The sequence below is a fragment of the Vipera ursinii genome, assembly GCF_947247035.1.
Source record: "Vipera ursinii genome assembly, chromosome: 8".
In the NCBI taxonomy this organism is placed as follows: Eukaryota; Metazoa; Chordata; class Lepidosauria; order Squamata; family Viperidae; genus Vipera; species Vipera ursinii.
The window spans coordinates 13209739-13233856 of record NC_139519.1 but is presented as its reverse complement, the minus strand read 5'-3'; the positions used below and the strand labels follow the sequence as shown (position 1 = coordinate 13233856).

Sequence of the window (24118 nt, the reverse complement as noted above, 5' to 3'; positions counted from 1 at the left end):
TTTCCCCTTCTCTTAATTCTTTCCTAAGTCCAGAAAGCAAGGCTCTCCTCATTCATTTCTCTCTACATCATCCTTTCTATCATTTTCAAAGAAAAGAAGCAACGGGGATTCCCAATTATTTAGCAATAGCAGCAACCCAATGACCCTTTTTTTTCCTGAAATGGAGCACATTAGGACAGGGGTCCCGAACCCCTGGTCGGTGAACCGACATCGGGCTGTGACAGGCCAGAAACTGGGCCGTAGACATGAGCAAAGCCCCATCCATGGGATACAGCAGGGGTCTTCAAACTCGGCCCTTTTATGACTCATGGACTTCAATTCCCAGAATTCCTCAGCCAGTGTGTCTGGCTGAGGAATTCTGGGAGTTGAAGTCCATAAGTCATAAAAGGGCCGAGTTTGAAGACCTCTGGGATACAGCATCCTAAACCATGCCCTCTCTGGTCCGTGGAAAAACATCTCCCCACAGAACCGGTCCCTGGTGCCCAAAAGTCCCTGGTACCCACTGCATGAGGGTAATCAAAACTCAACCTTTTGAAGACAGCACTGTGACCTCATATTCCATTCTTTTTTCTGAAAACACCCTTTATTTTGCTAAGCCTCTGGCTCCAATTGGTTGGTTTCATTTTCCTTTGCATTAGTCCTGCCCCAGCCTAGAGGAAAAATTAAAATAGACCCAATGCGCGCGAGTCTTGTACTTGGGGTAGAGGACTTCCTTTGAAAGTAGAAGTCCAGAATATTATGGGTTGAAACTTTAACCCAGTCTTATTCTGCTTTTCTACTTACAGAGAACTTTTATTTTCTAACGCAGAGGCGTGTTTTAAAAGACAGTTGTCCACCTGCAGCCTGTCTTTCCATTACCATCCCATTTGGATGTTGAACTTTTGGGAACCCATCTGATGAAATTATCTGGCTCCATCGTACTTGCGCATATGATCGCCATCTGGATTAGCCCTGCATCTGCTTTAATTCATCAGGATCCAACTAGGCTGGGTGGCACAAAGATTAAAAAGGAAAGGTCATGTGAGAATGGGGAAAATGCAAGAGGCAGAAAGGAAAAGAAACAAAATAAATGAGTAGACAGGCCGATGGAAACAACTGTAATAAAAGTTTAAATATGCAGGATTTTAAAAATATATCTTCAACACTGCAGGTTGAGGTTAAAGTCAGGGTTTGGGAACGCTGAAAGGCTTCCTTCAGGCTGAGATGTCACCCGTCTCTGCTCCCTGTCTTTTCCTATATTGAGTGCCTCTAAAGCAGCGTTCTGCACCTGCAGATTTCCACACTTCCTGGATTCCAGTTGACCCTGCCCAACAATCTGGTCTAAAGGCTGTATTGCTAAGAGATGACAGGTGCTGGACAGTCCAGCACAGCCAGAGGATGACCAGCCAAGAAAGAATGTCCTAAAGGAAAGACGATGAATTGCTCTTCAACTTTCTTTGTCTTCTTTGGCTTTGCAATGGCCTCAGGCTGTAGAATTGATGGCGAGGGTGGGAATGTTCCTTGGGAAAACCCTGAATGAACTCCAAGGAGCTAGAAGTTCAATACACATCCACACACAAAGCAACACGCACTTATCCACGAGTCTCTGGAGATGCCAACGCAAGAGCAGGGAGTCTTTCTTATTATCCCCATTGCAATTTTGTCCAAGCTGTCCATTTTCTTTCTCTCTCCAGTTTAAGGCTCCAGCCCTTGTCTCTGCCATCTCCAGGTATCATTGGTGGTTCTTTCCATTTTGAAATCCTTCCTTCTCAGATACCTCTCCCCAGTTGATCTCCCAGGAAAGCTGGTCAGGAGGTGATGAGACAAAGAGAACGGGGGAGAGCCCTAGATGCTCCCTGTGCAGTCAAAGTACAGAAAAATGAAGGAAGACCCTGTCAACGAGCAGCAGCCAAGGTTCTGGACAAGAAGAGTCTCCGTGCCCCCAATCCACATCAGCACCAGGAGGTGGCAAAGGTCTTCTGGCCCATTGCTGCCCTGCCGATTGGAAGGCTGTGTTCCTTCAGTTCCCAGCAGTAACAGAGCCTGGCCCAAGACGGTGACTTCCACATGTCAGCCTAAGGCAATCCTGAGAAGGCAAAGGATGAGGGCTAGTTCCAGAGGTCAGGAGGGAGCCTGTGCCATGGGCCAAGCTGGTGAGGGGGCTGCCGACAGGTTGGAATGTACATTGGTGCTGATGGTGAAGTCACTTGGCTATCGGGAAAAATGAAGAGAGGGAAAAAGGTGAGTTTGTGGGGAAACGGTCTGCAATTCAGCATGACTAACAGGCAAGCTCTCTCATTGTTCTGTTCTTGGAAATGTCAGCAATAAACCCAAGGCTTTATTTGTGCCATGCAGTTGCTCAACCACTGAACTACAGATCTGCCACCGTTCTTCAAACAGAAGACTCCAAAGACTTAGGATGCTAAGAAACTGCCTAATTCAGTTTTGGGCCGCTGTTCCAGAATTCCTCCCCCCCCACACACACACACAACAACAACTTCTGGAATGTATGGACTTCAACTCCAAGAATTTTCCATTCAGCCTGCAATTGCTGAAGATTGGTGGAGTTACTGCATAAATCTGGAAGATGCCCTGGTTGGAAAACGCTGATATAGACTAATATTGCCCATGCTGACTGGGAGCAGCTTTCCAGAGTTTCAGGAAGGATATAACAGGTGCCCAGAGGTCTAACTTGGGAACTCCTGCAGTGCTTTATCACTGAGCCACATAACATTCCTCCAATCTCCAGTCTCTGGCAGAGGTCCTATTTACCAGGCTTCTTCTCCAACCTGAGTGACTTCCAAACGTGGGACTTCATTTCCCGGAATTTTTCAGCCAGCATGGCCATTGCTGAGAGTTCCAGGAACTGAGGTCCCCACATCTGGTGGGTGGCCAGTTTGGAGAAGACCCACCATATGCAAGTTTACCCTGAAGTATAGCCATTCAAAAATAAACGTCTGACATACAGAGTGCACAAAGTATATCTTGAAGCTGCAGGTACAACACTGCTGCATTGCTTAGTCAGGTTGAGTAGTACTGAAGAATGTTAAGTATGGGGTTGGCAGCTGCAAGGAGATATCGCAAAAAAAGAAAACAAAGGGAACAAAACTGGATCTTACGTTACGCCGGAAGAGCCGTTGCAAGAGGCTACGCTTGGGTGGGTCGGGGAGCTGCTTCCAGTCCAGATCCGGGGATCGGGTGCCATTTGGTCCAAAGATGTTGAGATCCTTAAAGCATTCTGTCTCGATCATCTAGATAAAAAGAAGAAGATAAGAATGGTGGGGAAACAGAGTGCTACATAATAAAATCCTTAAAACAGCTGGACAGAATGGACATTTGGGACAACCTACTCCCAGCTCTATGTGCCACCTTACATCAAGAGGCTTTGCCAATGAACTTCTCTTAGTTTAGAGATAGTGTTCAACTACTATACATCAAGTCTCTTCCCTGATTTGCACAGACTCCCTCCATGAGGGAGACGGGCAGTTTTTAAATTTGACAGATAAATAAATATTTGCAAATGTCCATTCCTTACCTCGTTCTGCCAGGGGATCGAGACACAACCTGTGGCAAATTTGGCATAGAAGTCATTGTCGGTTTGGTCTAAGTTGACACCCTTCACAGTGGAGAATTGTTCAATGTCTAGTACGTCCTTACAGTACACAGCCCGAGGCTAAGGGAAAGACAAGGAGGGTTCCAGTAAGTTTGTCATCTCTAGGACTTACATATCCAGATGTGCAAGTCATGTGCAAGAAGAGATGGATTTGTTCCCTTTGAAAGCCAAAGGAAGGAGTGGGACTAAGAAGCTGAAATTAAAAGACAGACGATTCAGAATGACCATTAGGAATAGTTTCCTGAAGATAATAATAAATAAGCAATGGCAGAATAATGGTGGAGGATTCTTTTTTAAAAGGAGGGGGGGGCTGGATGGCCATGTGTTGGGGATGGTTTTGTAAATTCATGACCTCAACTGTGAGTGGAACCAGTAAAGTCTATAACAGGGGTAGGCAACCTTGGCTCTTTGATGACTCATGGACTTCAACTCCCAGAATTCCTGAGCCAGCATAGTTGGCTCAGGAATTCTGGGAGTTGAAGTCCACAAGTCATAAAAGAGCCAAGGTTGCCTACCCCTGGTCTATAAGGTCCCTTCTAGCTCAGTTTAAGATACTAAATCTAACTAAAAATGCCTACAGTGAATACTGAGGAATCCTATAAGATAATTTCTATTCTTCTATTCTTTTGGCCACCTAATGAGAAGGAAGGACTCACCGGAGAAGAGCCTAATGCTGGGAAAGATGGAGGGCAAGAGAAGAAAGGGACGACAGAGAATGAGGTGGCTGGATGGAGTCACTGAAGCAGTAGGCGTGAGCTTAGATGGACTCCAGAAGATGGTAGAGGACAGGAAGGCCTGGAGGAACGTTGTCCATGGGGTCGCGATGGGTCGGACACGACTTCGCAGCTAACAACATAACATTCTTTTATTTAGCTTCTTTGGGACAGAATTGGAATTGTAAGGAGGGGGGGAACTGGTGAGGATGATGGATAAAATATGTGGACACTATGTCAAAAAGCAGAAGAAACCTGACAGGATTAGAGCAAGGAAGAGGGATATGATATTACCCTTTCAAGATCTGAAGGATTCCCATAAAGATGATAGCAAAGAGGAGATCTCCATTACCGGAGAGAAAAAGAAGACAATTAAAAGCCTGAAGTATCACAGATTTGACAGTTCATGGTCCAAAGCTACAAGAAACTTTCTGCCTCCTTTTCCTTTTGAAGCAACTGGAATTTCCTACATTTGGGGCACCAAACTGTGCATCCACAATTGCCCAAAACGAGGGGATTCTCCTTTGCTGAAGCAGGAAACTCAGAAACATTCTTGCATGCCTAAAATAGATCTGACCTTAATTTAGAAGAAAAAAAATCTCATTACAGAACAACAACAGCAACAACACCTGGAGAAAGAGGAAAATTTTGGCACTGGCTTAACGCCTCACCCCTGCAGATAATATATTTGCTCATCTATTTGCCTATCTCTCTCCCCTGAGTTCCTCACTCTTATTTGTAAGAACTTACATCAGGCACAAACGAGGGCTTCATAATGCCAGCTTCCAGTCGCTTGAAATTGATTGTCCTGAAGAAGGGATGCTGCTTCACCTGGACGGCCCCCTCACCTTTGCTTCCGAGCCGCTGTTTGGAGTCTTTAGTTAGGAGCTGAAAGGGGGAAGGAAAAAAAAAAGAACTTCTTGTAAGTAAAGCCTGTGACAGTGTTGAACTCAGAACTTTGTAAAGTAGACTTTTTAAACCAAGCCCAAATTGTTTCTGTTTCTGCCATGGAACATAAACCAAGTTGGTTCTCAAACCCACTTGAGTCCAAGATATCTGGTCCTGTACATACAACTTCTTATAATGAAAAGAAAGTGTCCGTGCAGAAGAGAAAGGACTCACCCTCCTTGCCAGAGTCATTTTTTTTAAAAAAAAACATATGATCAATGTCAACTGATTTTAAAAATTAAAGCAACAGAAATGAAATAATGGGGACTCCATTAAGGTCTAAACATGCATTACAACAATAGCATGTCATGGCTGTGATCAGAAGCACCCCTTGCCGCTTCTCTTAATGTAAAATAATTATTTATACTATTGCTTTGGAAAACCCCTGCAAAGTGGGAATCTGGAAAGCTGATGTGAGTAACATCTGGGGCTGCTTGACTAAATGCACTCTATCCAACCCAGCCCACACATACTTGTGCACCTGTATATATACACACATGGACACAAGTTATCTATGCCCAGTTAAGCAGCTTTGCCTGACCGATCTTGGCTGATCACAAAAGTCTTAGCTGGTCCTTACTTGACAAACCAAGCAGAATTCAATTGAGAAGCTGAAACAATATCCCAGCAGAAGACAATGGCGAACTACTTTTTGATAGTGCCAAAACGGGTTCATGTAGTCACCCGGAGGTGATCTCAGCTCAGGGGATGTAGGATTCTCCATCTGATACTACAGACTCATGGCAAAGATTCCTGCTTTATTTTCTGGCTTTCTCCTCTTTGTCATCTTTCTCATCACTCACCGACTTGCAGATGGCTTTGGCATCTTCAGAGAACTTGTCTGAATACTGTTCGTGGTCTTCCTGAACCCGCTTTTCCACCTCTTCTCTCTTCACCCGTTCCTTGCGGGCCCGGAATGGTGACTGGCCCTCAATCATCTCATAGATGAGGCAGCCAAGCCCCCACCAGTCTGGGCTGAAGGAGTAGCGCTCATTGTTAATTACTTCAGGAGCTGGGGAGAGGAGGAGAAGGGTGGAGAGAGCACAGAGACAATAATTTCAGGTTAAGCACTTGATCAGGTGGCAAATTATGAGAAAGAATCTTCTCTGATTTGCTCCTTGGAGAACCATTACCCATCACAGGTGATAATGGAGAATCCAGTGGGCAAGGACCTCTTCCCCTTATAAGGGGAAGGAATTAAATGTGTTGCTTTTTAGGAGGTAGCAGCACCTAACTGAGGGACTGGTTGAAAAAGTGATACAGGGTTTGACCTGGTTAGTTCCTGAATGATAGAATGTCTAGGTTTGTAGTCTAATTTGGAAAGCTAAAAAAAAGGCAGTAACAAACCATTTCTGGATTGGTAAGGTTTTGTTGGACTCTTCCCCTTATTTTACTTATAAATGGCCTATACATGCATAACAACAGAACCAGCAATAATAATACAGGCAGTCCTTGATATACAACCATTCATTTAGCAACCATTCAAGTAGCACTACCAATAGACTTATATACCACTTCACTTAGACTTATATACCACTTTATAGCCCGCTCTTAGGAGTTTACAGAGTCAGCCTATTGTCCCCAACAATCTGGGTCCTCATTTTACCGATCTCAAAGGATGGTAGGCTGAATCAACCTTGAGCCAGTCAGGATCGAACGCCTGGAGTGAGCCGTGAGCCTGCAGTACCACATTATAACCACTGCACCATCTTGGCTCAAAGTTACAACACTGAAAAAAGTGACTTGCAACTGGTCCTCACACATACAACTGTTGTAGCATCCCCAAAGTCATGTGATCAAAATTGGGGCATTTGGCAACCTTTCCAGCCAGCTTCTGACAAAGTCAGTGGGGGGAACCTGGATTGGTTTAACGACCACAAGATTCACTTAAAAACTGCAGTGATTTGCTTAACAACCATGGCAAAAAAATTTTGTAAAATCGGGCATGACTGATTTAATAGCTTCCTTACTTAGCAACAGAAATTCTGGCCCCAATTGTGGTTGCAAGTCAAGGACTACCTTGCAGTGATCGAAATTTGATTTTCAGTCTAAAATAGCTTCTCTGCCCCTGTTTTAAAGTACCATCTCCTCTCAGCCTGTGTGGTTGGACAGACCCAAAAAGAAGGTCCACCGATTGAACCAGCTTTCTCCTTGAGTCAGCAGCATAAAAAGACCTGGAGCAGTTCTCCAACACATACCCATATAGCCCACAGTTCCTACACGGCCACGGATGGTGTCACCTTCGGGGATCTTAATGGCCAGCCCCAGATCTGAGATCCGTATATGCCCTAGATAGAAGAAGGAGAAGGTGATCATAAAAGGTATGAAATTACAATGGGGATCCTGTGATCTTTCATGTCAGAGGTCACCGATCTTCCTTCATTTGGATCATCTTTAATGAAAAGAAGGACTAGGGGTGACATGATTGCAATCTTCCAATATCTCAGGGGTTGCCACAAAGAAGAGGGGGTCAAGCTGTTCTCCAAAGCACCTGAAAGCTGGACAAGAAGCAATGGATGGAAACTAATCAAGGAGAGAAGCAACCTAGAACTAAGGAGAAACTTCCTGACAGAACAATTAACCAGTGGAGGAAAGACAGAAGTGGCTGAAATTCTAATCTGCACAAAAATGCGTCTGCGTTGTTGTAGATGCACTAAAGTTAAGCAAGAATAGAATAGAATAGAATAGAATAGAATAGAATAGAATAGAATAGAATAGAATAGAATAGAATAGAATAGAATAGAATAGAATAGAATAGAATACTTAGAACAGAATAGACTTAGAACAGAACAGAACAGAATAGAATAGGAATAGAAATAGAATAGAAAATAGACTTAGACTAGACTGGAATAGAATAGGACTAGAATTTAGAATGGGAAATAGATTTAGACTAGACTAGTTGGAAGGGACCTTGGAAGTCTCCTAGTCCAACCCCCTGCTCAGGCAGGGGAACCTTATACCATTTCAGACAAATAGCTGTCCAATCTCTTCTTAAAAACCTCCAGCGTTGGAGCATTCACAGCTTCTGGAGGCAGGTTGTTCCACTGGTTAATTGTTCTGTCAGGAAGTTTCTCCTTAGTTCTAGGTTGCTTCTCTCCTTGATCAGTTTCCATCTGTTGCTTCTTGTCCTGCCTTCAGGTGCTTTGGAGAACAGCTTGACCCCCTCTTCTTTGTGGCAACCCCTGAGATATTGGAAGACTGCAATCATGTCACCCCTAGTCCTTCTTTTCATTAAAGATGATCCAAATGAAGGAAGATCAGTGACCTCTGATATTTGTAGTTAAAAGGGATTCTGAAAGTCTACAACAGGAACAATTCAAACATGTGACATGTGGTACTCACCATCATCATCCAGGAGCATGTTCTCTGGCTTTAGGTCCCTGCAGGGGAGATAGAGAGACAACCCAGAATAAGAACAGAGGTAACCAGTTTGAAACTGGGAGATTGTGAGTTCAGGTCCAGCCTTAGTCATGAAAAACAGCCAGATCACTTTGGGCCAATCCCTAGGAGATCACGAGTTCTAGTCCCCACTTGAGGCACGAAAGCCAGGTGGATGGTCTTGGGCCAGTCACCCTCTCTCAGCCCAATTCACATCAAAGAGTTGTTGTGGGGAAAACAGGAGGAAAAAGGAACATTAAATATGTTCACCACCTTGTTAAAAAAAAGAAATAACAAAGGCAGGATACAAATAAAAATAAAGAAAATAAAGAAATTAACCGGGGGGGGGGGGCGCTTCCAGAACGCTTGAAGTTTACAAACCTAACAGGTGGTTTGATTTTTGTCTAGGCACCTCCCCGTAAAATTACTTCCAAATATCCCTCTATCTCATCTTTCAAAGCCCAGAGGACCAACTTTTAACTGGGACAGTCCTTTCCCTTTTTCAGTTGTTTTTAATAGCCTTCCTTGCCACATTTCCGGGTGGTTTGCTCACTTCGTGGTAATGTTTATCTCGGGAAAAGCTTTCCCCAGACTAGTGTTCTTGAGAGGTGTTTGATTACAGCTCCCTTCAACTCTCCTGCAAGCATGGTCATGTTGATTCAAACTTCACCCAAGCCAGAGTGCGGTTAGTCTGATGACGTATTGCTGAATAAACATGGTTAGAAACCATGGCATAATACAATGGCTAAATCCATGAAGGAATGTTTGCACATGTGGAGACAGGTAGCTGCCAAGAATCGCCCACACATCCTTTTCCCTTCTCTCTCTTTTACATTGACTGCCAAAGAACCCAGAATTTACAACACCACTTGTCTGGTTGGCTACTATGTGCAAATCTGAAATAATTCTTTAAAACAGATTCCTGTCAATTATTAGATAAGTCAGTCACGTATGCTGGCTGATTTTGCTGGTTTGTTTAAGAAGACAGAATATATTTTAAGTTAGAATGATCTCAATAATAATACAATAATCTCAATAATACTCAGGAATTCGCCCAATTCTTTGCCAGGGACTACATGAAAATGAGTCTCCTTAATTTCCACCTTTGTATTAATTTGTTATTTATTTTTGTATTTGTACTATAATGCAGGGCAGGTTACTGTATGCATTGCATTATAGTATTTTTCTAATTTTATTGTTTTATCGCCATAAAGTGCTATGGGATTTTTAAAGAAACAAATGTGTTTTAATAAGGGAATATAAATAATGCAGTACAATTTTTTCCCATTTGCTAAACACTTTCTGGTTATTTTCGTTCCATTTGGGACCAGATGATTTGTGCACATTATTGAAGATAGGTTTTAGGCAAATCAAAGCGCTATTTTATTAGAGTGCTATTTGTCTAGTCTAAAAGAAAGCAATTTATGATGTTAAAAAAATGGACGGGAGTGTTCTAATGTACTGGTTTTTTTAATGAATGTATGTAGACATACAATATTGCCAATGACAATCACTAGGAGACTGTGAGTTCTAGTCCCACCTTAGAGGAACTCACAAGAGAGGCTCTTGCTGTAGATCAAATATAGAGCAATAATACAGTATTTCTAGATCGTATATTTGTGTTTCCCCTTTACAAGGAAGATGAAAGGCCAGGGAACACTCCCAGTGCAGGTTTTAACTGCACAGGCATGGCTCCTGTGACTTGGCACCGTAGAGACACAAGAGGGAGCTAGTAGTAAACTTGGGAGAATCCCAATTTATGTAGAAATAGAAAATATACTTAAGAGAGAAAGGTTAATAGTGTGTGTTTCTCCTAAACAGACCAATTAGAGTGCAGAACACTCATGGGTGTGGAATGCTGGCTGCTTGAGAAGGGGAGAGTTATGAAGAAGGGAGGAGTGGAAATGAAAGGTTTTGGGGGTTTTTTTTGGAAGAGGTTGTGATTGTCCACTAAATTCAGCGATAAAAAGTACCACACTCTACAGCATTCTGTTGCAGTTTTCATTGATGAATGTTATCCAGCACTAAGTCTGAGTGTTACAAAGCGATCTGGGAAAGCTTTGAATCTCAAAGAGAGAGATGACCACTATTAGGAAGGTGCTTTCAAAGGTCTACAGATGGACACTTTGATTTCAAGCTTAGGTCTATGAAGATTCATTTGGTCAGTGACATCAAATGACAGGCGGGGCGACTGTGTGAAGTTCAAGGTGCTAACAATGACATACAAAGCCCTACATGGCATGGGTCCGGACTACCTACGGGAGCACCTTCTGCCAATGTCAGCACCCCACCGTCCTGTGCGCTCCCACAGAAAGGGCCTCCTCAGGGTGCCACCGCTCAAGGAATGTCGGCTGGTGGCCCCCAGGGGGAGGGCATTCTCAGTGGGTGCGCCAGCCCTCTGGAACTGCTTGCCAACCGAAATCCGGATGGCCCCCGACCTCCGCACCTTCCGGCGCGACTTAAAAACTCACCTGTTCCAGCAGTCCGGCCTGGCCTGATAGCTCTAATTGGGGTCCCAGTTTGTTTTTACTATTGTTTTTCACTATTGTTCAATCTGTATACCTACCTTACTCTGTACACCGCCCCGAGTCCCTCGGGAGAAGGGCGGTTTATAAAAACAAATAAATAAATAAAATAAATAAAAAATATGTGGTGAGTGCTACTTTAAATCTCAGAGGGATAAAGGACCACGCTGGGGTTTGGCATTCCAAAGGGTTATAGAGACAACTGGATCCTTTTCTCTGATCCATTATGGTTTGACGCATCTTTCCCTCTGAAATTGTTGGTCACAACTGCTAAAGAATCCACATGGAATGTGCCAGGTAGAGTGACGTTAGCTTAGCAGTTGATTCCCTCTGCCGTTTGATAACTCAACATTTAATCAGATGAAGGATGATGATCACTCCTCCATCATGCCAACTGTGTAACAAGGGAGACTTTACCTTAGCCCTTTCTCTACCTTCTTGGAAACAGGAAATAACTCCATCCCCTCTCACCTGTAAACAATGCCCTCCCGGTGCAAATGTTCAAGGCCACAACAAATCTCTGCAGCGTAGAAGATGACCCGCTCATTGTCAAAACCCGGGTTGCCCATGTTGTAGATGTGAAACTTCAGGTCACCTCCATTCATGATTGTGAGGACCAGGCACAGAGCATCCTTGGTTTCATAGGCATAAGCCAAACTGACCTGTTGGCGCAGATGAAAAGAAGGAGCAGTTAACTTCCAAGTATATTCCAGAATTCTGCTTCTACAGTGTCCAAATATCCAGAAACACGTAAATAGCAAATCATCTTCCATCTGTTTATCCCCTTCCACAAACATATGGCATTCAATAGTTTAGGGATACAGTGAGCTGCCTTATTTTCTTATTTAATAGAGCTGTGCATGCTTTGAAATTGAATCTGTTGATGTCTTCCAGAATGCAAGTCCAAGCTAGTCTGCTACTCATTAAAGCAGCCACAATTTTTTTTTCTTTCAGATGAGTCAAGCCTGAAAAATGATAGGGCTACTTTAAAAGTCACACGGGTCAAATAATTTCTAAGAACTGGAAGTGTATTTGGGTACAACATGATTTGCCCAATTATATCTGGAGAAGATACATGTTAAAACTGGTCTGGTCTGCCTGTAAAACATGCGTGACCATTGCTTTTGAATTCATTTAATTATCAAGGCCAATAACTGCAGCTAACCAACCAGGCCGAATCTGATTCTGTGAAATTCCCCTCAGAATACAGAGCCAAATGGCATTAGCAAATGGAAGTCTTTGGATATTTCAGTCTTCTAAATGGAGTTGTCAACAGCACAGCCAGGACTGTTGCTCACCACAAATCGGCTGTTGACTTTCTCCAAGATCTGTTTCTCATTCAGAGCCATTGCCTCCCCTTTCCGCTTTTTGATGCGCTTCTTCTCCAGCTTTTTGCAGGCGTACATCTTCCCTGTAGCACGCACTTGGCACGCACAAACCTAAAGGCAAAAAAAAAAAATGTGGGATTGTCAGTGGTTGTTACTGGTTGTTAGTGACACTACAGTAGTGTTACTGATGGAAGCTCTACTCTTTTAAAGGTAGCCCCATTTTATTCTTGCATTTTGACACTTCCTCTTTACTCAAAGTTATAGAGTATAGAATAAAATAATAATAATAATAATAATAATAATAATAATAATAATAATAATAATAATAATAATAATAATAATAATAATAATTTCATTATGAGTTACACAATGGCAATAAATATTCTATTCTATTCTATTCTATTCTATTCTATTCTATTCTATTCTATTCTATTCTATTCTATTCTATTCTATTCTATTCTATTCTTTCTATTGCTCTTCCTCATTGCTAAGTGAATATTCCAAGTCTTCCTTAAAGGTATAATGATGACTTCAGAATTTGGCATATATTCCAGAGGTTCTCTAAATCTCAGATCAGAATCATCAGAGATCTCACTTTCCCCGTCAAAATTCCCCTTCAGCCAAGCTACTTATTATACATAAACATGATGGTTGCTTGCCTTGATAATTACGTAAAAAACACTTGAAGAAATATATACATCTTCATGAAAACAGCTTTAGATAAGCAAGAAGGCAAAGCAGGACAGGACAAGTCATTTCTCTTTGATCTAGATAACTCCTCAAGTGATCTTGAAGGCATTTTTTGACTAGAGGGAAACATCTGAAGGGTGAAAACTGAGATCCATTCCCACCATCCAGTCAGAGCTGAAGAAGCTTCTCAGATGACAAGCCAAACCTCTTCAAAGAAAAACAAGGAAGTCCAGTCACCTTTTGAAAAGCAACTTTGGGACAATCATGATCTGGATGACTGAGAATCTCCACAGACATTCATGCTCATAAACTGGTCACCTACATCTGTCCTGGTCTGGAACAGCTTCTGCATATGTAACAGGGAGCCTGTCACGCTCACTGCTAGGAATTGCTATGACGATTCGACAGGCAACAGTAGAAGTGTTATGGGTAGGTACAGCAGACACATTAGTTCGATTCATTTTGACGAAAACCTAACCCGTACGCATTTCATAAACAGACCCAAAATGCAGCCCACTTAACTGACACAATTTCTACCTTCCAAAATGTCTTGATCTGTTCATAATTCAAACAATGTCCCCCCTCTCCCAAAAGCAGACAGATTTGGAAAAGCGCTAATTATGTTTGAGGAAGTTTGTGGACTTTCTTCATGCAGAAGAAAGCTAAAATAGGCTTTAAAAAAACAACAACAATCACCCATCCCTAGTTAGAACTGAAGCCAAAGAGACAATCATAATGAATTTGAGATTACAGGAATCCAAAGCTACTTCTGAGCCCCTAATGGGGAACAGGTTCAAGCTGTCACCACTTCCTACCTCTCCGAAGCCTCCCTTGCCTAGGATTCGGTATTGCCTGAAGGTGTCTTTGGTCACGGATTGCCTAAAGATATTAAGAAGATCACACTGCATCACTGAGGACCCGTTCTTAGCAGCAACAGCTCAGCAAATGAGTGGGGTTTCCTGCATTCCAGCCACTCAAGGTTATTGTCTTACCTCTCCAGGTATTTCCACTGGAGGAATCTGTCAAAATACATACTGTCCTGGTAATTTGTGAAAGGAGCACCACCCAGGTATTCATGCAGGTGCCTAGGAGATAAGAGGAATTGAAAGTGGGTGTTTTTGTTCCCCCTATGATTTAGGAAGCAAGCTTCTTTGTGGGCTCCCAAAGTGATTAATATTGGATGCTCTCCACTACAGTGTTTCTCAGCCGTGGCAACTTTCAAGATGTGTGGACTTCAACTCCCAGAATTCTCCAGGCAGCGTGCTGCCTAAGGAATTCTGGGAGTTGAAGTCCACACATCTTAAAGTTGTCAAAGTTGAGAAACACTGCTATATAGTGATATAAGACCGGTGCTTTTTCTTGGCTTTAAAGCTACGTCTACCCATGATGGCCCACCTTGGAATTCATTGGCAAGAAATACAGTTCGGCCTTGATTGGTGGTGATTTTGTTATAAAATGCCAGATGCACTGCCTAGCTGGGTTCATTCATCCCTAAGCCAATATAAGGTTTGTTTGAGATTGATAGCAGGATTATGGACTCAGTTGTCATGGTGTGTAAAGCATGATTTATTCCCTAGTGTGACATATGGATTCAATAAGCTATGGTTTATACATGGCTAAATAGACTTTAGTTTGATGTAATATGTAATACAAATGCCATTTAGAAAATTAGTGGATTAACTGGCTACAAATTGGCTAACACACACACAAATCAGCTTTCTTTGGTCCGACGCCTTCATGTAGCTGAGGAATAGGTAATTAGCAAAAACTACATTAAGTAATTTTCTTTGAGTTCATTGTAATAGGAATGAATTCACCCTCCCATTCAGCTCATACACACCTTTCCTTCACTGTTTGGGAGTTATTGGCTGTTTTATATGACACACTAAGCCCCAAATCACTTCAATATAGCATTTGTGCAAACTCAGCCTGTGTGGTTATGAATTATTGTAGTGTATGAACCCAGAAAACTGGACAGAGTTCAACATGGTTAACTATGAGTAAGTGTGTCGCTTGAGTGTATTAGCCACATCTAGCCACATTATTTGAACCCAAGAAATTGTGGTTATTTTAATTACCATCTGACTTTAAAACAAGCCAATGTCAACCATGATTGATGCAGCTATCTTCTTTATAGCAAATTATGGATAAGGTAACCATGTTTTATCCCAATGTTCTATGACTGGGCACCCTCCACTCATACATTTCAACTCCCATAATTCTCAGCAATGGTCACATGGGTTGGGGAACTCTGCGGTTGGTCTGCACATCTGGAAGGGTTCCTAGACTGGGGAAGGTTGGTTTATCATGCAACAAATGGGACTTCTACGCATCTATGCGTACAAGCTTGTCCTGACCAGAAACCACCCCCTTGCCCTTCTCGCTTATAGATCTCTAGGTGCAGTACTTACTGTGCACAGATGCCAAAGAGGTCCTTGCAAGGGCTGCTCTGCAGGTCTTCTATACACTGGTTCATAAAAAGTTCACCAATTTCTGCCATATAGCCCAGGGACTAAACTCATACAGATAAAAAAGAAGGAAACCAGCCATAAACAAATGCTTAATAATTCTTAATGCCAGTGAACCCTCTGGAGCAGGCATGTCAAACTCAATTTCATTCAGGGCCGCATCAGCATTGCGGTTGCCCTCAGGGGGCCGGGTGGGTATGGCCAGGATGGGCGTGGCCTACTGGGTGGGCGTGGCTACAGTGCGTATGGCCTACTGGGTGGGCATGGCCAACTCTACATCGTTCGCATCAAGGGTGCCTATGGGGGCCTGGGCAGGAGTGGGACAGATCTGAGGGTCTCTGGCAGAAGGAGGGTCTCTGGGCCAGGGCCAAGGCAGTGGGGGCTGTTCCCTCACTGTTTTCAGGATGGCTTCGCGGGCCGCATGAAACCACTTCGCGGGCCGGATCCGGCCCCCGGGCCTTGTGTTTGACATGTCTGCTCTGGAGTCAGGCACATTAGATTTCAATTCTGTGGGGTCCTTGGTGGTGCTCTGATGATGTCACCTAGTTTAGTAATTTGCACTTGGTGCTTCTGGGTTGAAAGGATTAGCCAGTGACATCATGTTGCCGAGGGGACACACAGCTGGTGGCTCCTTTCATGTCCCCAGCAGGAGCTGGAGCAAAGGATGAGAGCTCACCCCACCCCGTGGGAGCCCTTGGGTCAACCACATGAGCCATCACGCTCCTTAGTTTAGTAATGGAATGTCTGCAAGAAGACCACCAAGCTCAGAAAACACGAAGGGCTCTACAGTTGAACCCTGAGTTACAAATATTCTCTTCTGTCAGTAGATTTCAATTCTTATTCTTCTCTGCCCTTCGCTCCCTACTTTGACTCCTCCTTGGGGTAAAATACACACTTCCTAAATGCTTCTGCAGTCTCTGCTCTCAGTTCGTAGAGCAGTCTTCCCCAGTTAGTCATCTTCCGTTTGCCAGAAGAAGGCCAGGTAGAATTTAGCCAACTAACTGGGGAAGGTTCTTCAGGATTATTCAGTGTTTGGACTCTTAAAATCAGGGATACTCTACAAGCCAGGATCACATCCTTTGAAATGATCCTGGCACTTTTATCTAAACCGGCTGGAAGAAGAAAAAGGGGGCAAGCCCAGAGAAAGGAAACGTTAAGTTCCTACAGATTCTAGCATTTGTTAGCTACACTTCTGGAATTCGAAACCACCTTGTCACAAGGACCCTATCAACCTTTGCCTTCGTTTTCTGAAGATGATATACCGACCTCCTTGTTGAAAAACTGCCGAATGATCTCTTCTCCCATTTCCTTGCGCTTCTCATCTGGAGAAAGCTCATATTCTGCCTGGGAAAGAAGAAAAGAGGGTCACCAGAACAGAAGCTCCACCTGAAAGGGACATTATGTCTGGATGGCGCCCGACCTTCGCTCCTTCCGACGTCATCTGAAGACTCACTTATTCGAACAACGCGGCCTGGCCTGATGGGGGATGGGTTGGGATTTTACTGTTGTTTTTAACATATGTATTTATTGTTTTAGCTTGGGCATTGTGTTTAATTCTTTTTTAACTTTTGTATCTTTGTATTTTTATATGTTTGCCCTGTTCACTGCCCTGAGTCCTTCGGGAGAAGGGCGGTATATTAATAATAATAATAATAATAATAATAATAATAATAATAATAATAATAATAATAATAATAATAATAATAATAATAATTTTATTATTATTATCCTGGAGGTCAAAAGAGGACATCTATCCTACACATCTTGGGGAGCACTTCTTGGTTCCATCAGGTTTTTGTTTTGTTAAGCCTGTATGTTTCTCCTCATTCTTTGCTGGCTCACAAACCACATGGCTCAAAGCTAGATCACCCACTCGGTCCTTGAGGTCTTTCAGCTTTCTCCTTTCATTTTTAAAAGGTCAAATGGCTCTTCACAGAGAAGATCCTGGAGTGACCTCTGTCCTGATATAAAAGGTTGTGCGTTACGAATGAAACACTGATGCCTTTCCTTCTTCCTTGTTTCCAGAATTGCCACATTTCCTGAGTTGCAATAGTGATGTTTCAGGTGCAGTTCTGGAGCAATGTTTTTTTTCTCCTGTTTTGTGTTTAATAACCGGCTTGTTGGCCAGCCAAAGTCGTCAAGAAATTCCACACCCACAGATGTGTATTATTGCATCAGCGATGTGAATGGGCTTCTCTATTTCTTCCCCTTTGCCCTCTCGTTGCAAGGCTCTTGCAGACAAAGGAAATGGACTGTTTCTTGATTAACTTGAGAAGAAGCCAGCACCTCTCCTTTTTCTCTGAGCAAAAGCAGAACTCATCAAGTACTAACTGCTCAGAGAACTGAAGCATGGCTTATTCGAGGGGCTTAGAAGGTGGTGAGAATCAGCCTATTTCTCAGACTTCCGGGTGGGTCAACATCTACTCTCAGCAGCAATTTTCAGAGTCAGGTGGACAATTGACCAATATTCTCATTTTATCAAATGCAAGTATGGATCGTTATATTTATATATGGAACAGGAAGAAAAATGTATATATAATTTTTGGCATCTTTACAAATAGGTGTATTTTGTATGCTTCCTGGAATGGGTTAAACTGCAAGCATTTTTCCCCCAATAGTGAAAAATAGTTCTAGGTTTGCTTTTTCTCTAGTATCACACTGTTTCAGTGTCTTTTTCCTTAATATGTTGACCTAAGTGCATGTACATGGGGATGACACAAAGGACTGAAAACAGCTCTCTTTTGGCACAGGTTGTCCTATATCAAGGCTATAAGCAACTTTGGGGATATTGTGCACCAGATGCCAGATGAGATTTTCACAACCCCGGTTGACTTCAGGGTATGAGCAAATAACAGATGGGAAAGCATAAATACTAGAGATTTTTCCTGGGGGAAAGGGGATGTTTATAGCTCACTAATCAACAAGATGCCTGGGACTATGGATGGAACACATTTTGTCGACTGGTTCACAATGACAACTGTGATGAAACGCATGCGGATGTTGCTAAATTGGTTTACTTGTATAAATACAAGTAAATATAAATCAGTGACTTGAACGTCACCAATTTTCCATACTTATTTGTGCTAGAGTCTCAGGGGGAGGATGCAGCTTGGTCTAAAATAAACAGAAAAGACAAAAATGCAAAGTAGTTGGATCAAACTTCTACTAGGATGTTCTACTGACTACCAAGTCTAGCCTATGATCTTAAGACTTCATGATCTCTCCCATCCAAATACTAACCAGATCTCATCCTGCTTAGTTTTTCAAGCTCAGCAAAGATGGGTTAGGTCCTTAAGCATCCAAGGCATCTGAAGATGGTAAGGAATGAATACCCAACATCCTCCAAGACCAAGCATGGCCTCAAGAATGGACCTTTTACCATTTCCTTAGCCTGAATCTGAAATAGTCATATTGCAAATGTCTGGGAATTTCAAGATACACGTCCTCATCTAGCTCAGAGCTGATCCAGGACAAGACTGAAGAATGAGCAGGACGTGTGGACATCCTGGCAGGCTCACATCCCACTCAACAGAGTTGGCAAAGTGACCATGTTTTGTTAGGCTGGATTGTGGGATTCAAGCTATTCTCCAAGGGGCCTGAAGGCAGGACAAGAAGCAACAGATGGAAACTAACCGAGGAGAGAAGCAACCTAGAACTAAGGAGAAACTTCCTGACAGTCGGAACAATTAACCAGCAGAACAACTGCCTCCAGAAGCGGTGAATGCTTCAACACTGGACGTTTTTAAGAAGAGACTGGACAGCCATTTGCCTGAAACGGTATAGGGTTTCCTGCCTGAGCAGGGAGTTGGACTAGATGACATCCAAGGTTCCTTCCAACTTTATTATTATTATTATTATTATTATTATTATTATTATTATTATTATTATTATTATTAAACTTTTATTCATAAAACATGAAACTCAGTCAACTGAACACTCAAATTGACTGGCACTAATGGTTGACACGGGTTGCTGCCAGCATCCTAGGTATCAACCAGGTATCTCCTTAAAATGTAAGATGTTCCGAGTAGCACAGTTTTTTGTAGCTTTGCTGGAGTTATTGCAGGAAGCTGCAATTTCTTGATGTATTTTGCGAAGTTTTCGGACATAGTTCTCAGTGCCCAATGACAATGGGTATCACAGTTACAGGTTTCATCCATAATCACACAGTTTTGATGGCCAGGTCGCGGTATTTTGTAATTTTTCCCAGTTCTTTTTCATCATCATCATCATCATCATCATCATCATCATCATCATCATCATCATTATTATTATTAAAATGTGGGGGGAAATAAGGAACTTGAGATTCTCATAATAGAATGGTCAAGTATTATAATCTGTGCACCAATGCTACTGTATGAATGAAGAAATGCTTCGTACTCAACCCTACCAAGAACTAAGCAAGGATTTTTGCATCTCCCAGTGTGTACTTCTAAAGGGAACTCCTGGATCTGAAACCCGAAGCCAAAAGTGTGGTCCTGCGTTCAACTCTGCTTCTGGATTCAAGCTTAAAATCCCTGTCTGTGATTCCCTTTAGCCCCTCCTCCCTCCCCCACATTCTTTTGGTCTCTCTAGTGTCCCTTTCCTCCTTTTCCTGGCTTATTTCCACAGGACCACAAGCTGTTTGCCTGACAGTGGAGAAGAGCACACATTGCTGCTATTAAAAATTCTGACCCACAGATTCCCTCCCCATTGTTTTGGAACAGGGTTTGCTGCTAAGCAACCAAAGAGAAACAAGACTCCTCATCTCATCCCAATAGTGGGGGGAGGGGGGAGAGGCAGGTAAATTGGCCAGCCATTTCAGCAGACCCTGGCGATAAAAGTCAAGTATGAAAACGCTTTCAAATGCAAGAGAAGGGAGGTGGACCTCAAGTGGCCAATCAAAGCAGGTGGATACAGGTGGTATTTATTTTTCCCCCCTCTGCCTTTCATAAATTGCTCTAAGGTCCCTCCAATGTTCTTAAAAACAGGAAGATCCAAATTAGAAGGTCCATGTCACTGGGATGACTTGCAGGTCATTGCTACTCTCAAGGCTCAAGTGACATCTGTGTTTTTGTTGCTGGACAGGCTGCTGGGCCTTGGTCATGAGAAACAAATGGGAAAGCCTGTACAACAATTCCCTAGAGAAGCAGCTGGATGACCACCAGTTGCATGGGTGCTTGATGAACGCTCCTCCGTATTGCTACTGTACTGACTTTGTAATAATGCCGCTTGGGGGGGATATGAAAGCCCTACTAAGCAGGCATATACATAGAATGAAGGCTACTGCTAAGCTTGTAAGCCGCCCTGAGTCTTCGGAGAAGGGCGGGATATAAATGGAATTAAAATATAAATATAAATATAAATCCACCACCGACTTCAGAACTAGCACTGTTCTTTATAAACATACTGAGTTAATAAAGTGTGATTTGTTTGGTTTGAGATTATCATGCTATATGAGCCTAAAAATAATGTATTTAGACCATGATCTATGGATCTGCAATATATGTAAATTCAACCAGTTGTGGCTTATTCAAGAAACCATGACTAAGGACAATGGGTGAGTCCAGACAGCAATTTCCAGATGTGAGATGGGCATATGAAAAAAAGAAGCACGTTACAGCTGGAAGGCTTTTTTCTGAAGCAATTCTAAACCCAGTAAAACCATTTCTGCAATACTCAACTATTATAATAAATCAGTCTGAAGATATTTTGGTCTTATTCAGATTGTTCACTATTGGATGAGAATCTAACCTTGCACTTAAGAAAAAAACACCTTTGAGACAGTTATGACCTGGATGACTGAAAATTTCCATAGACATTTTGCCTTGCACTAATAAACATCAGACGATTCGCTATTGTTTGCTGAAAAAAACTCCAGCAAAGCAAATTGAATAATCCTATTCTGCACTTCTAGCTACTGAAAATGCCAGTAAGAAATGGTAAAGCTGATTGCAGAGTGCTATACCATGACTTTTCAACCAGTGGTATGGGTACCACCTGTGGTACATTGGCACCTGGCAGGTGGTACGCAACCATCCTAGAAAAGTGGTAGCGGGGAAGGGGAATGAGCTGAACCGGTGGCAGCACCGCACAAGCCTGAGTGAGAGACGGCTGGAGCTGCAGGGCTGTCAGGGCTCAGCGGAAGCATCAGGATCAGCTCCAGGCTGCAGCTGGAGCTCGGAGCTGATCCTGGCGCTTCTGCTGAGCCCAGAAGAAGCACCGGTCAGCTGGAATATTGCAGCATCTCCAGGGTCTTGTGATTTACATTCAGATGCTTCATATTTATGACAGTCACAGTGTCCCACTTCATGTGAAGTGACCAAAACCTGCTGCAACCACCCAACAGACAGGTGGAATAAAAACCAAACACCCCCCCACCCCACCCCCGCTGCCAATCTTCAACAGAAATGCTCATAACAATAAAAACCTTGGACAGGAGGAAGAGCGCCACTGGGCGGGCAGGCAGGTGTCTTGCTTGTTTGTGGCTTAGGGGGCACTTCTTTCAGTGCCATTGTAACTTCAAACAGTCTCTAAGCAAACTGTTGTAAACCTGTACTTCATCACTTTTTTCCTTTTTTTTTTTTTGGTCATCAAGTTTTTGACACCTTGCTAGGCGACTGGTGGTACTCGGATGTTGCCATATCCTAAAAGTGGTACAATGGGTGAAAAGGTTGAAAAGCCCTGTGCTATGTTGCAAAGGTTTTCTGAGACCGTAATTTTAGTCCTAGTTAGACCGCTGAAAAAGTTAGTTTGGTGTAGTGGTTAAAGCACCAGGCTAGAAACCAAGAAACTGTTACCTACTCATGTCTTAGGCATGAAGCCAGCTGAGTGAGCTTAGGCCAGTCACTCGCTTTCCACTCAAGGAAGAAGACAAATGGCAAACCACTTCTGAAATCAGGCCAAGAAAACTACATGGACGTGTCCAGGTAGTCATCAGGAATCAACTCCGATTCAAAGGCGCCGAAAGAAATCTAAGGGGCAAAGAAAAATCTCTACCTACTGTGAACAATATTAAGGTTGTTCGTTTGGCATGATGAAACAACCGGATTGTTGAGTTGGGAGATAAAGGTGTCACCTACTGTAGGACCTCTAAAAGCAGCCCAATTTCATTATAGCAACCATAGCATTTTAACACTTGATACCTGAATGTTCTTAATTTTCCCCTGCCTTTTTTGTCTATTTTTCCAGCTCTGTATGGAGGGTTTTTTAGACCACAATACTGAGAGTTTTCCAACTTTTGCTATTATATAAGCTATTCTGGTAGCTTTTCATGCTATAAAGGTTGATTAAACACACACACACACACACACAACCATTGATTTCTTGGGATTGTAGCTGTATCCATTTCTATTAACCGGGAAACAAAAATGGGAAAAACAGGGTGCTGAACTCTGAAAAATAAAAAGCGTAAATCCTTCCGGATCCTTCAACATGCCTCTTAAAGCATTTGATGCTCATCAGTTTTAATTTCCTTGAGAAAAGATCGCCGGGGCCGGTCAAGTTCCTGAACCAAATTTAAATAAACAATGACTTTTTATCACTCAGCCTTTTGCTGGCTGAAAGAGTCCAAAGCTTACAGAGAGGATTGGTTTCCAAGCATGTGTTTCCCATTTGGCAGCCAGCTGACCAGATCGGCATTCCTGTCACTCACATCCAACAAGCTTATGAAAATAAGAAAAAGGTTCAACAAACTCCCTTCCATTGAGAGGAAAAGAGAGGGAGAGAGAACAAGGTTGAATTGCATAAACAGTTTGGTAATGAGAAACACAAGAGTGTTTTATGAGGTTGGTGCTCCTTCTTCAAAAGCATCTGAAAAGGCTTCCTTGGCCCAGGAGCAAAAACAGATCAATTTCTGATTGTAAATTTGCTTTAGTTCAGGAGAGACTGGAAGAAGGAACTTGGAGAGGAAAATGCATTGAAGAAACCCTAAGCTATGATTTGTTCTGCTTGAGGTTAAGATGCTTTCAGGCTTAGCAAAATTTTCAAAAGAAAGGCAGGAGTGGGGGTTGCAACCCACAAAAACACTAGGATAGTATTTCAGATGAAGCACTGACTTTTAAATTACACGTCATCCCAATGGCATTTTTGCACCGTTGACTTTAGAGTGGGTTGAGAAACACACCCGCCTTTCTGATCTTCTCCCAGAGGTCACTCTGCAAGAATTTGGGATTATTATTTTTCCCCCACCGTCCCCCTCTTTTATTTTTTTTTTAAGTTGTCTTCCCTCTACAAGAAAATCAAGAAGGCAGTACTGACAGGAAGAAGGTTCGTAAAAGACAGAAAATAAAAATGTCGCCGTCAGAATTTTGGTGAGCAGAATATCTCAAAAGAATGACTTCCTCTTTCAAGTTCCAAAGCTTACTTTGGAACTAAAAAGTTAGAAATGCATATCCCTATCTAGGAAGGGATTTCCCAAAGAGTGGTTATTAAAGCAGCCGTGTGAATAAAGTCACAAACGTTACTAACTTGCCTCCAATCTTTGCTAACTAGTTGG

General features: G+C 42.7%; 1 protein-coding gene across 3 annotated transcripts in view; it reads right to left on the bottom strand.

The window, feature by feature from the left end:
• Positions 1-945: 945 nt before the first annotated feature.
• The window catches only part of LOC310643812 (G protein-coupled receptor kinase 5-like), a 67559-nt gene continuing 44386 nt past the window's right edge, over positions 946-24118 (bottom strand). The window contains exons 4-16 of one of the 3 annotated variants that reach the window (XM_083368395.1): positions 16909-16986; positions 15586-15686; positions 14167-14259; positions 13990-14053; positions 12455-12595; positions 11628-11818; positions 8596-8633; positions 7452-7541; positions 6057-6265; positions 5056-5193; positions 3515-3652; positions 3099-3230; positions 946-2190 (exon numbers count right to left, since the gene is read on the bottom strand). In XM_083368395.1, coding sequence (XP_083224521.1) covers positions 2101-2190; positions 3099-3230; positions 3515-3652; positions 5056-5193; positions 6057-6265; positions 7452-7541; positions 8596-8633; positions 11628-11818; positions 12455-12595; positions 13990-14053; positions 14167-14259; positions 15586-15686; positions 16909-16986 — 1503 coding nt within the window. In that variant the 3' untranslated portion in view covers positions 946-2100. Of the gene's footprint in view, positions 2191-3098; positions 3231-3514; positions 3653-5055; positions 5194-6056; positions 6266-7451; positions 7542-8595; positions 8634-11627; positions 11819-12454; positions 12596-13411; positions 13865-13989; positions 14054-14166; positions 14260-15585; positions 15687-16908; positions 16987-24118 lie in introns of those variants that run through there. The other 2 variants (XM_083368396.1, XM_083368397.1) reach the window with 2 other exon arrangements.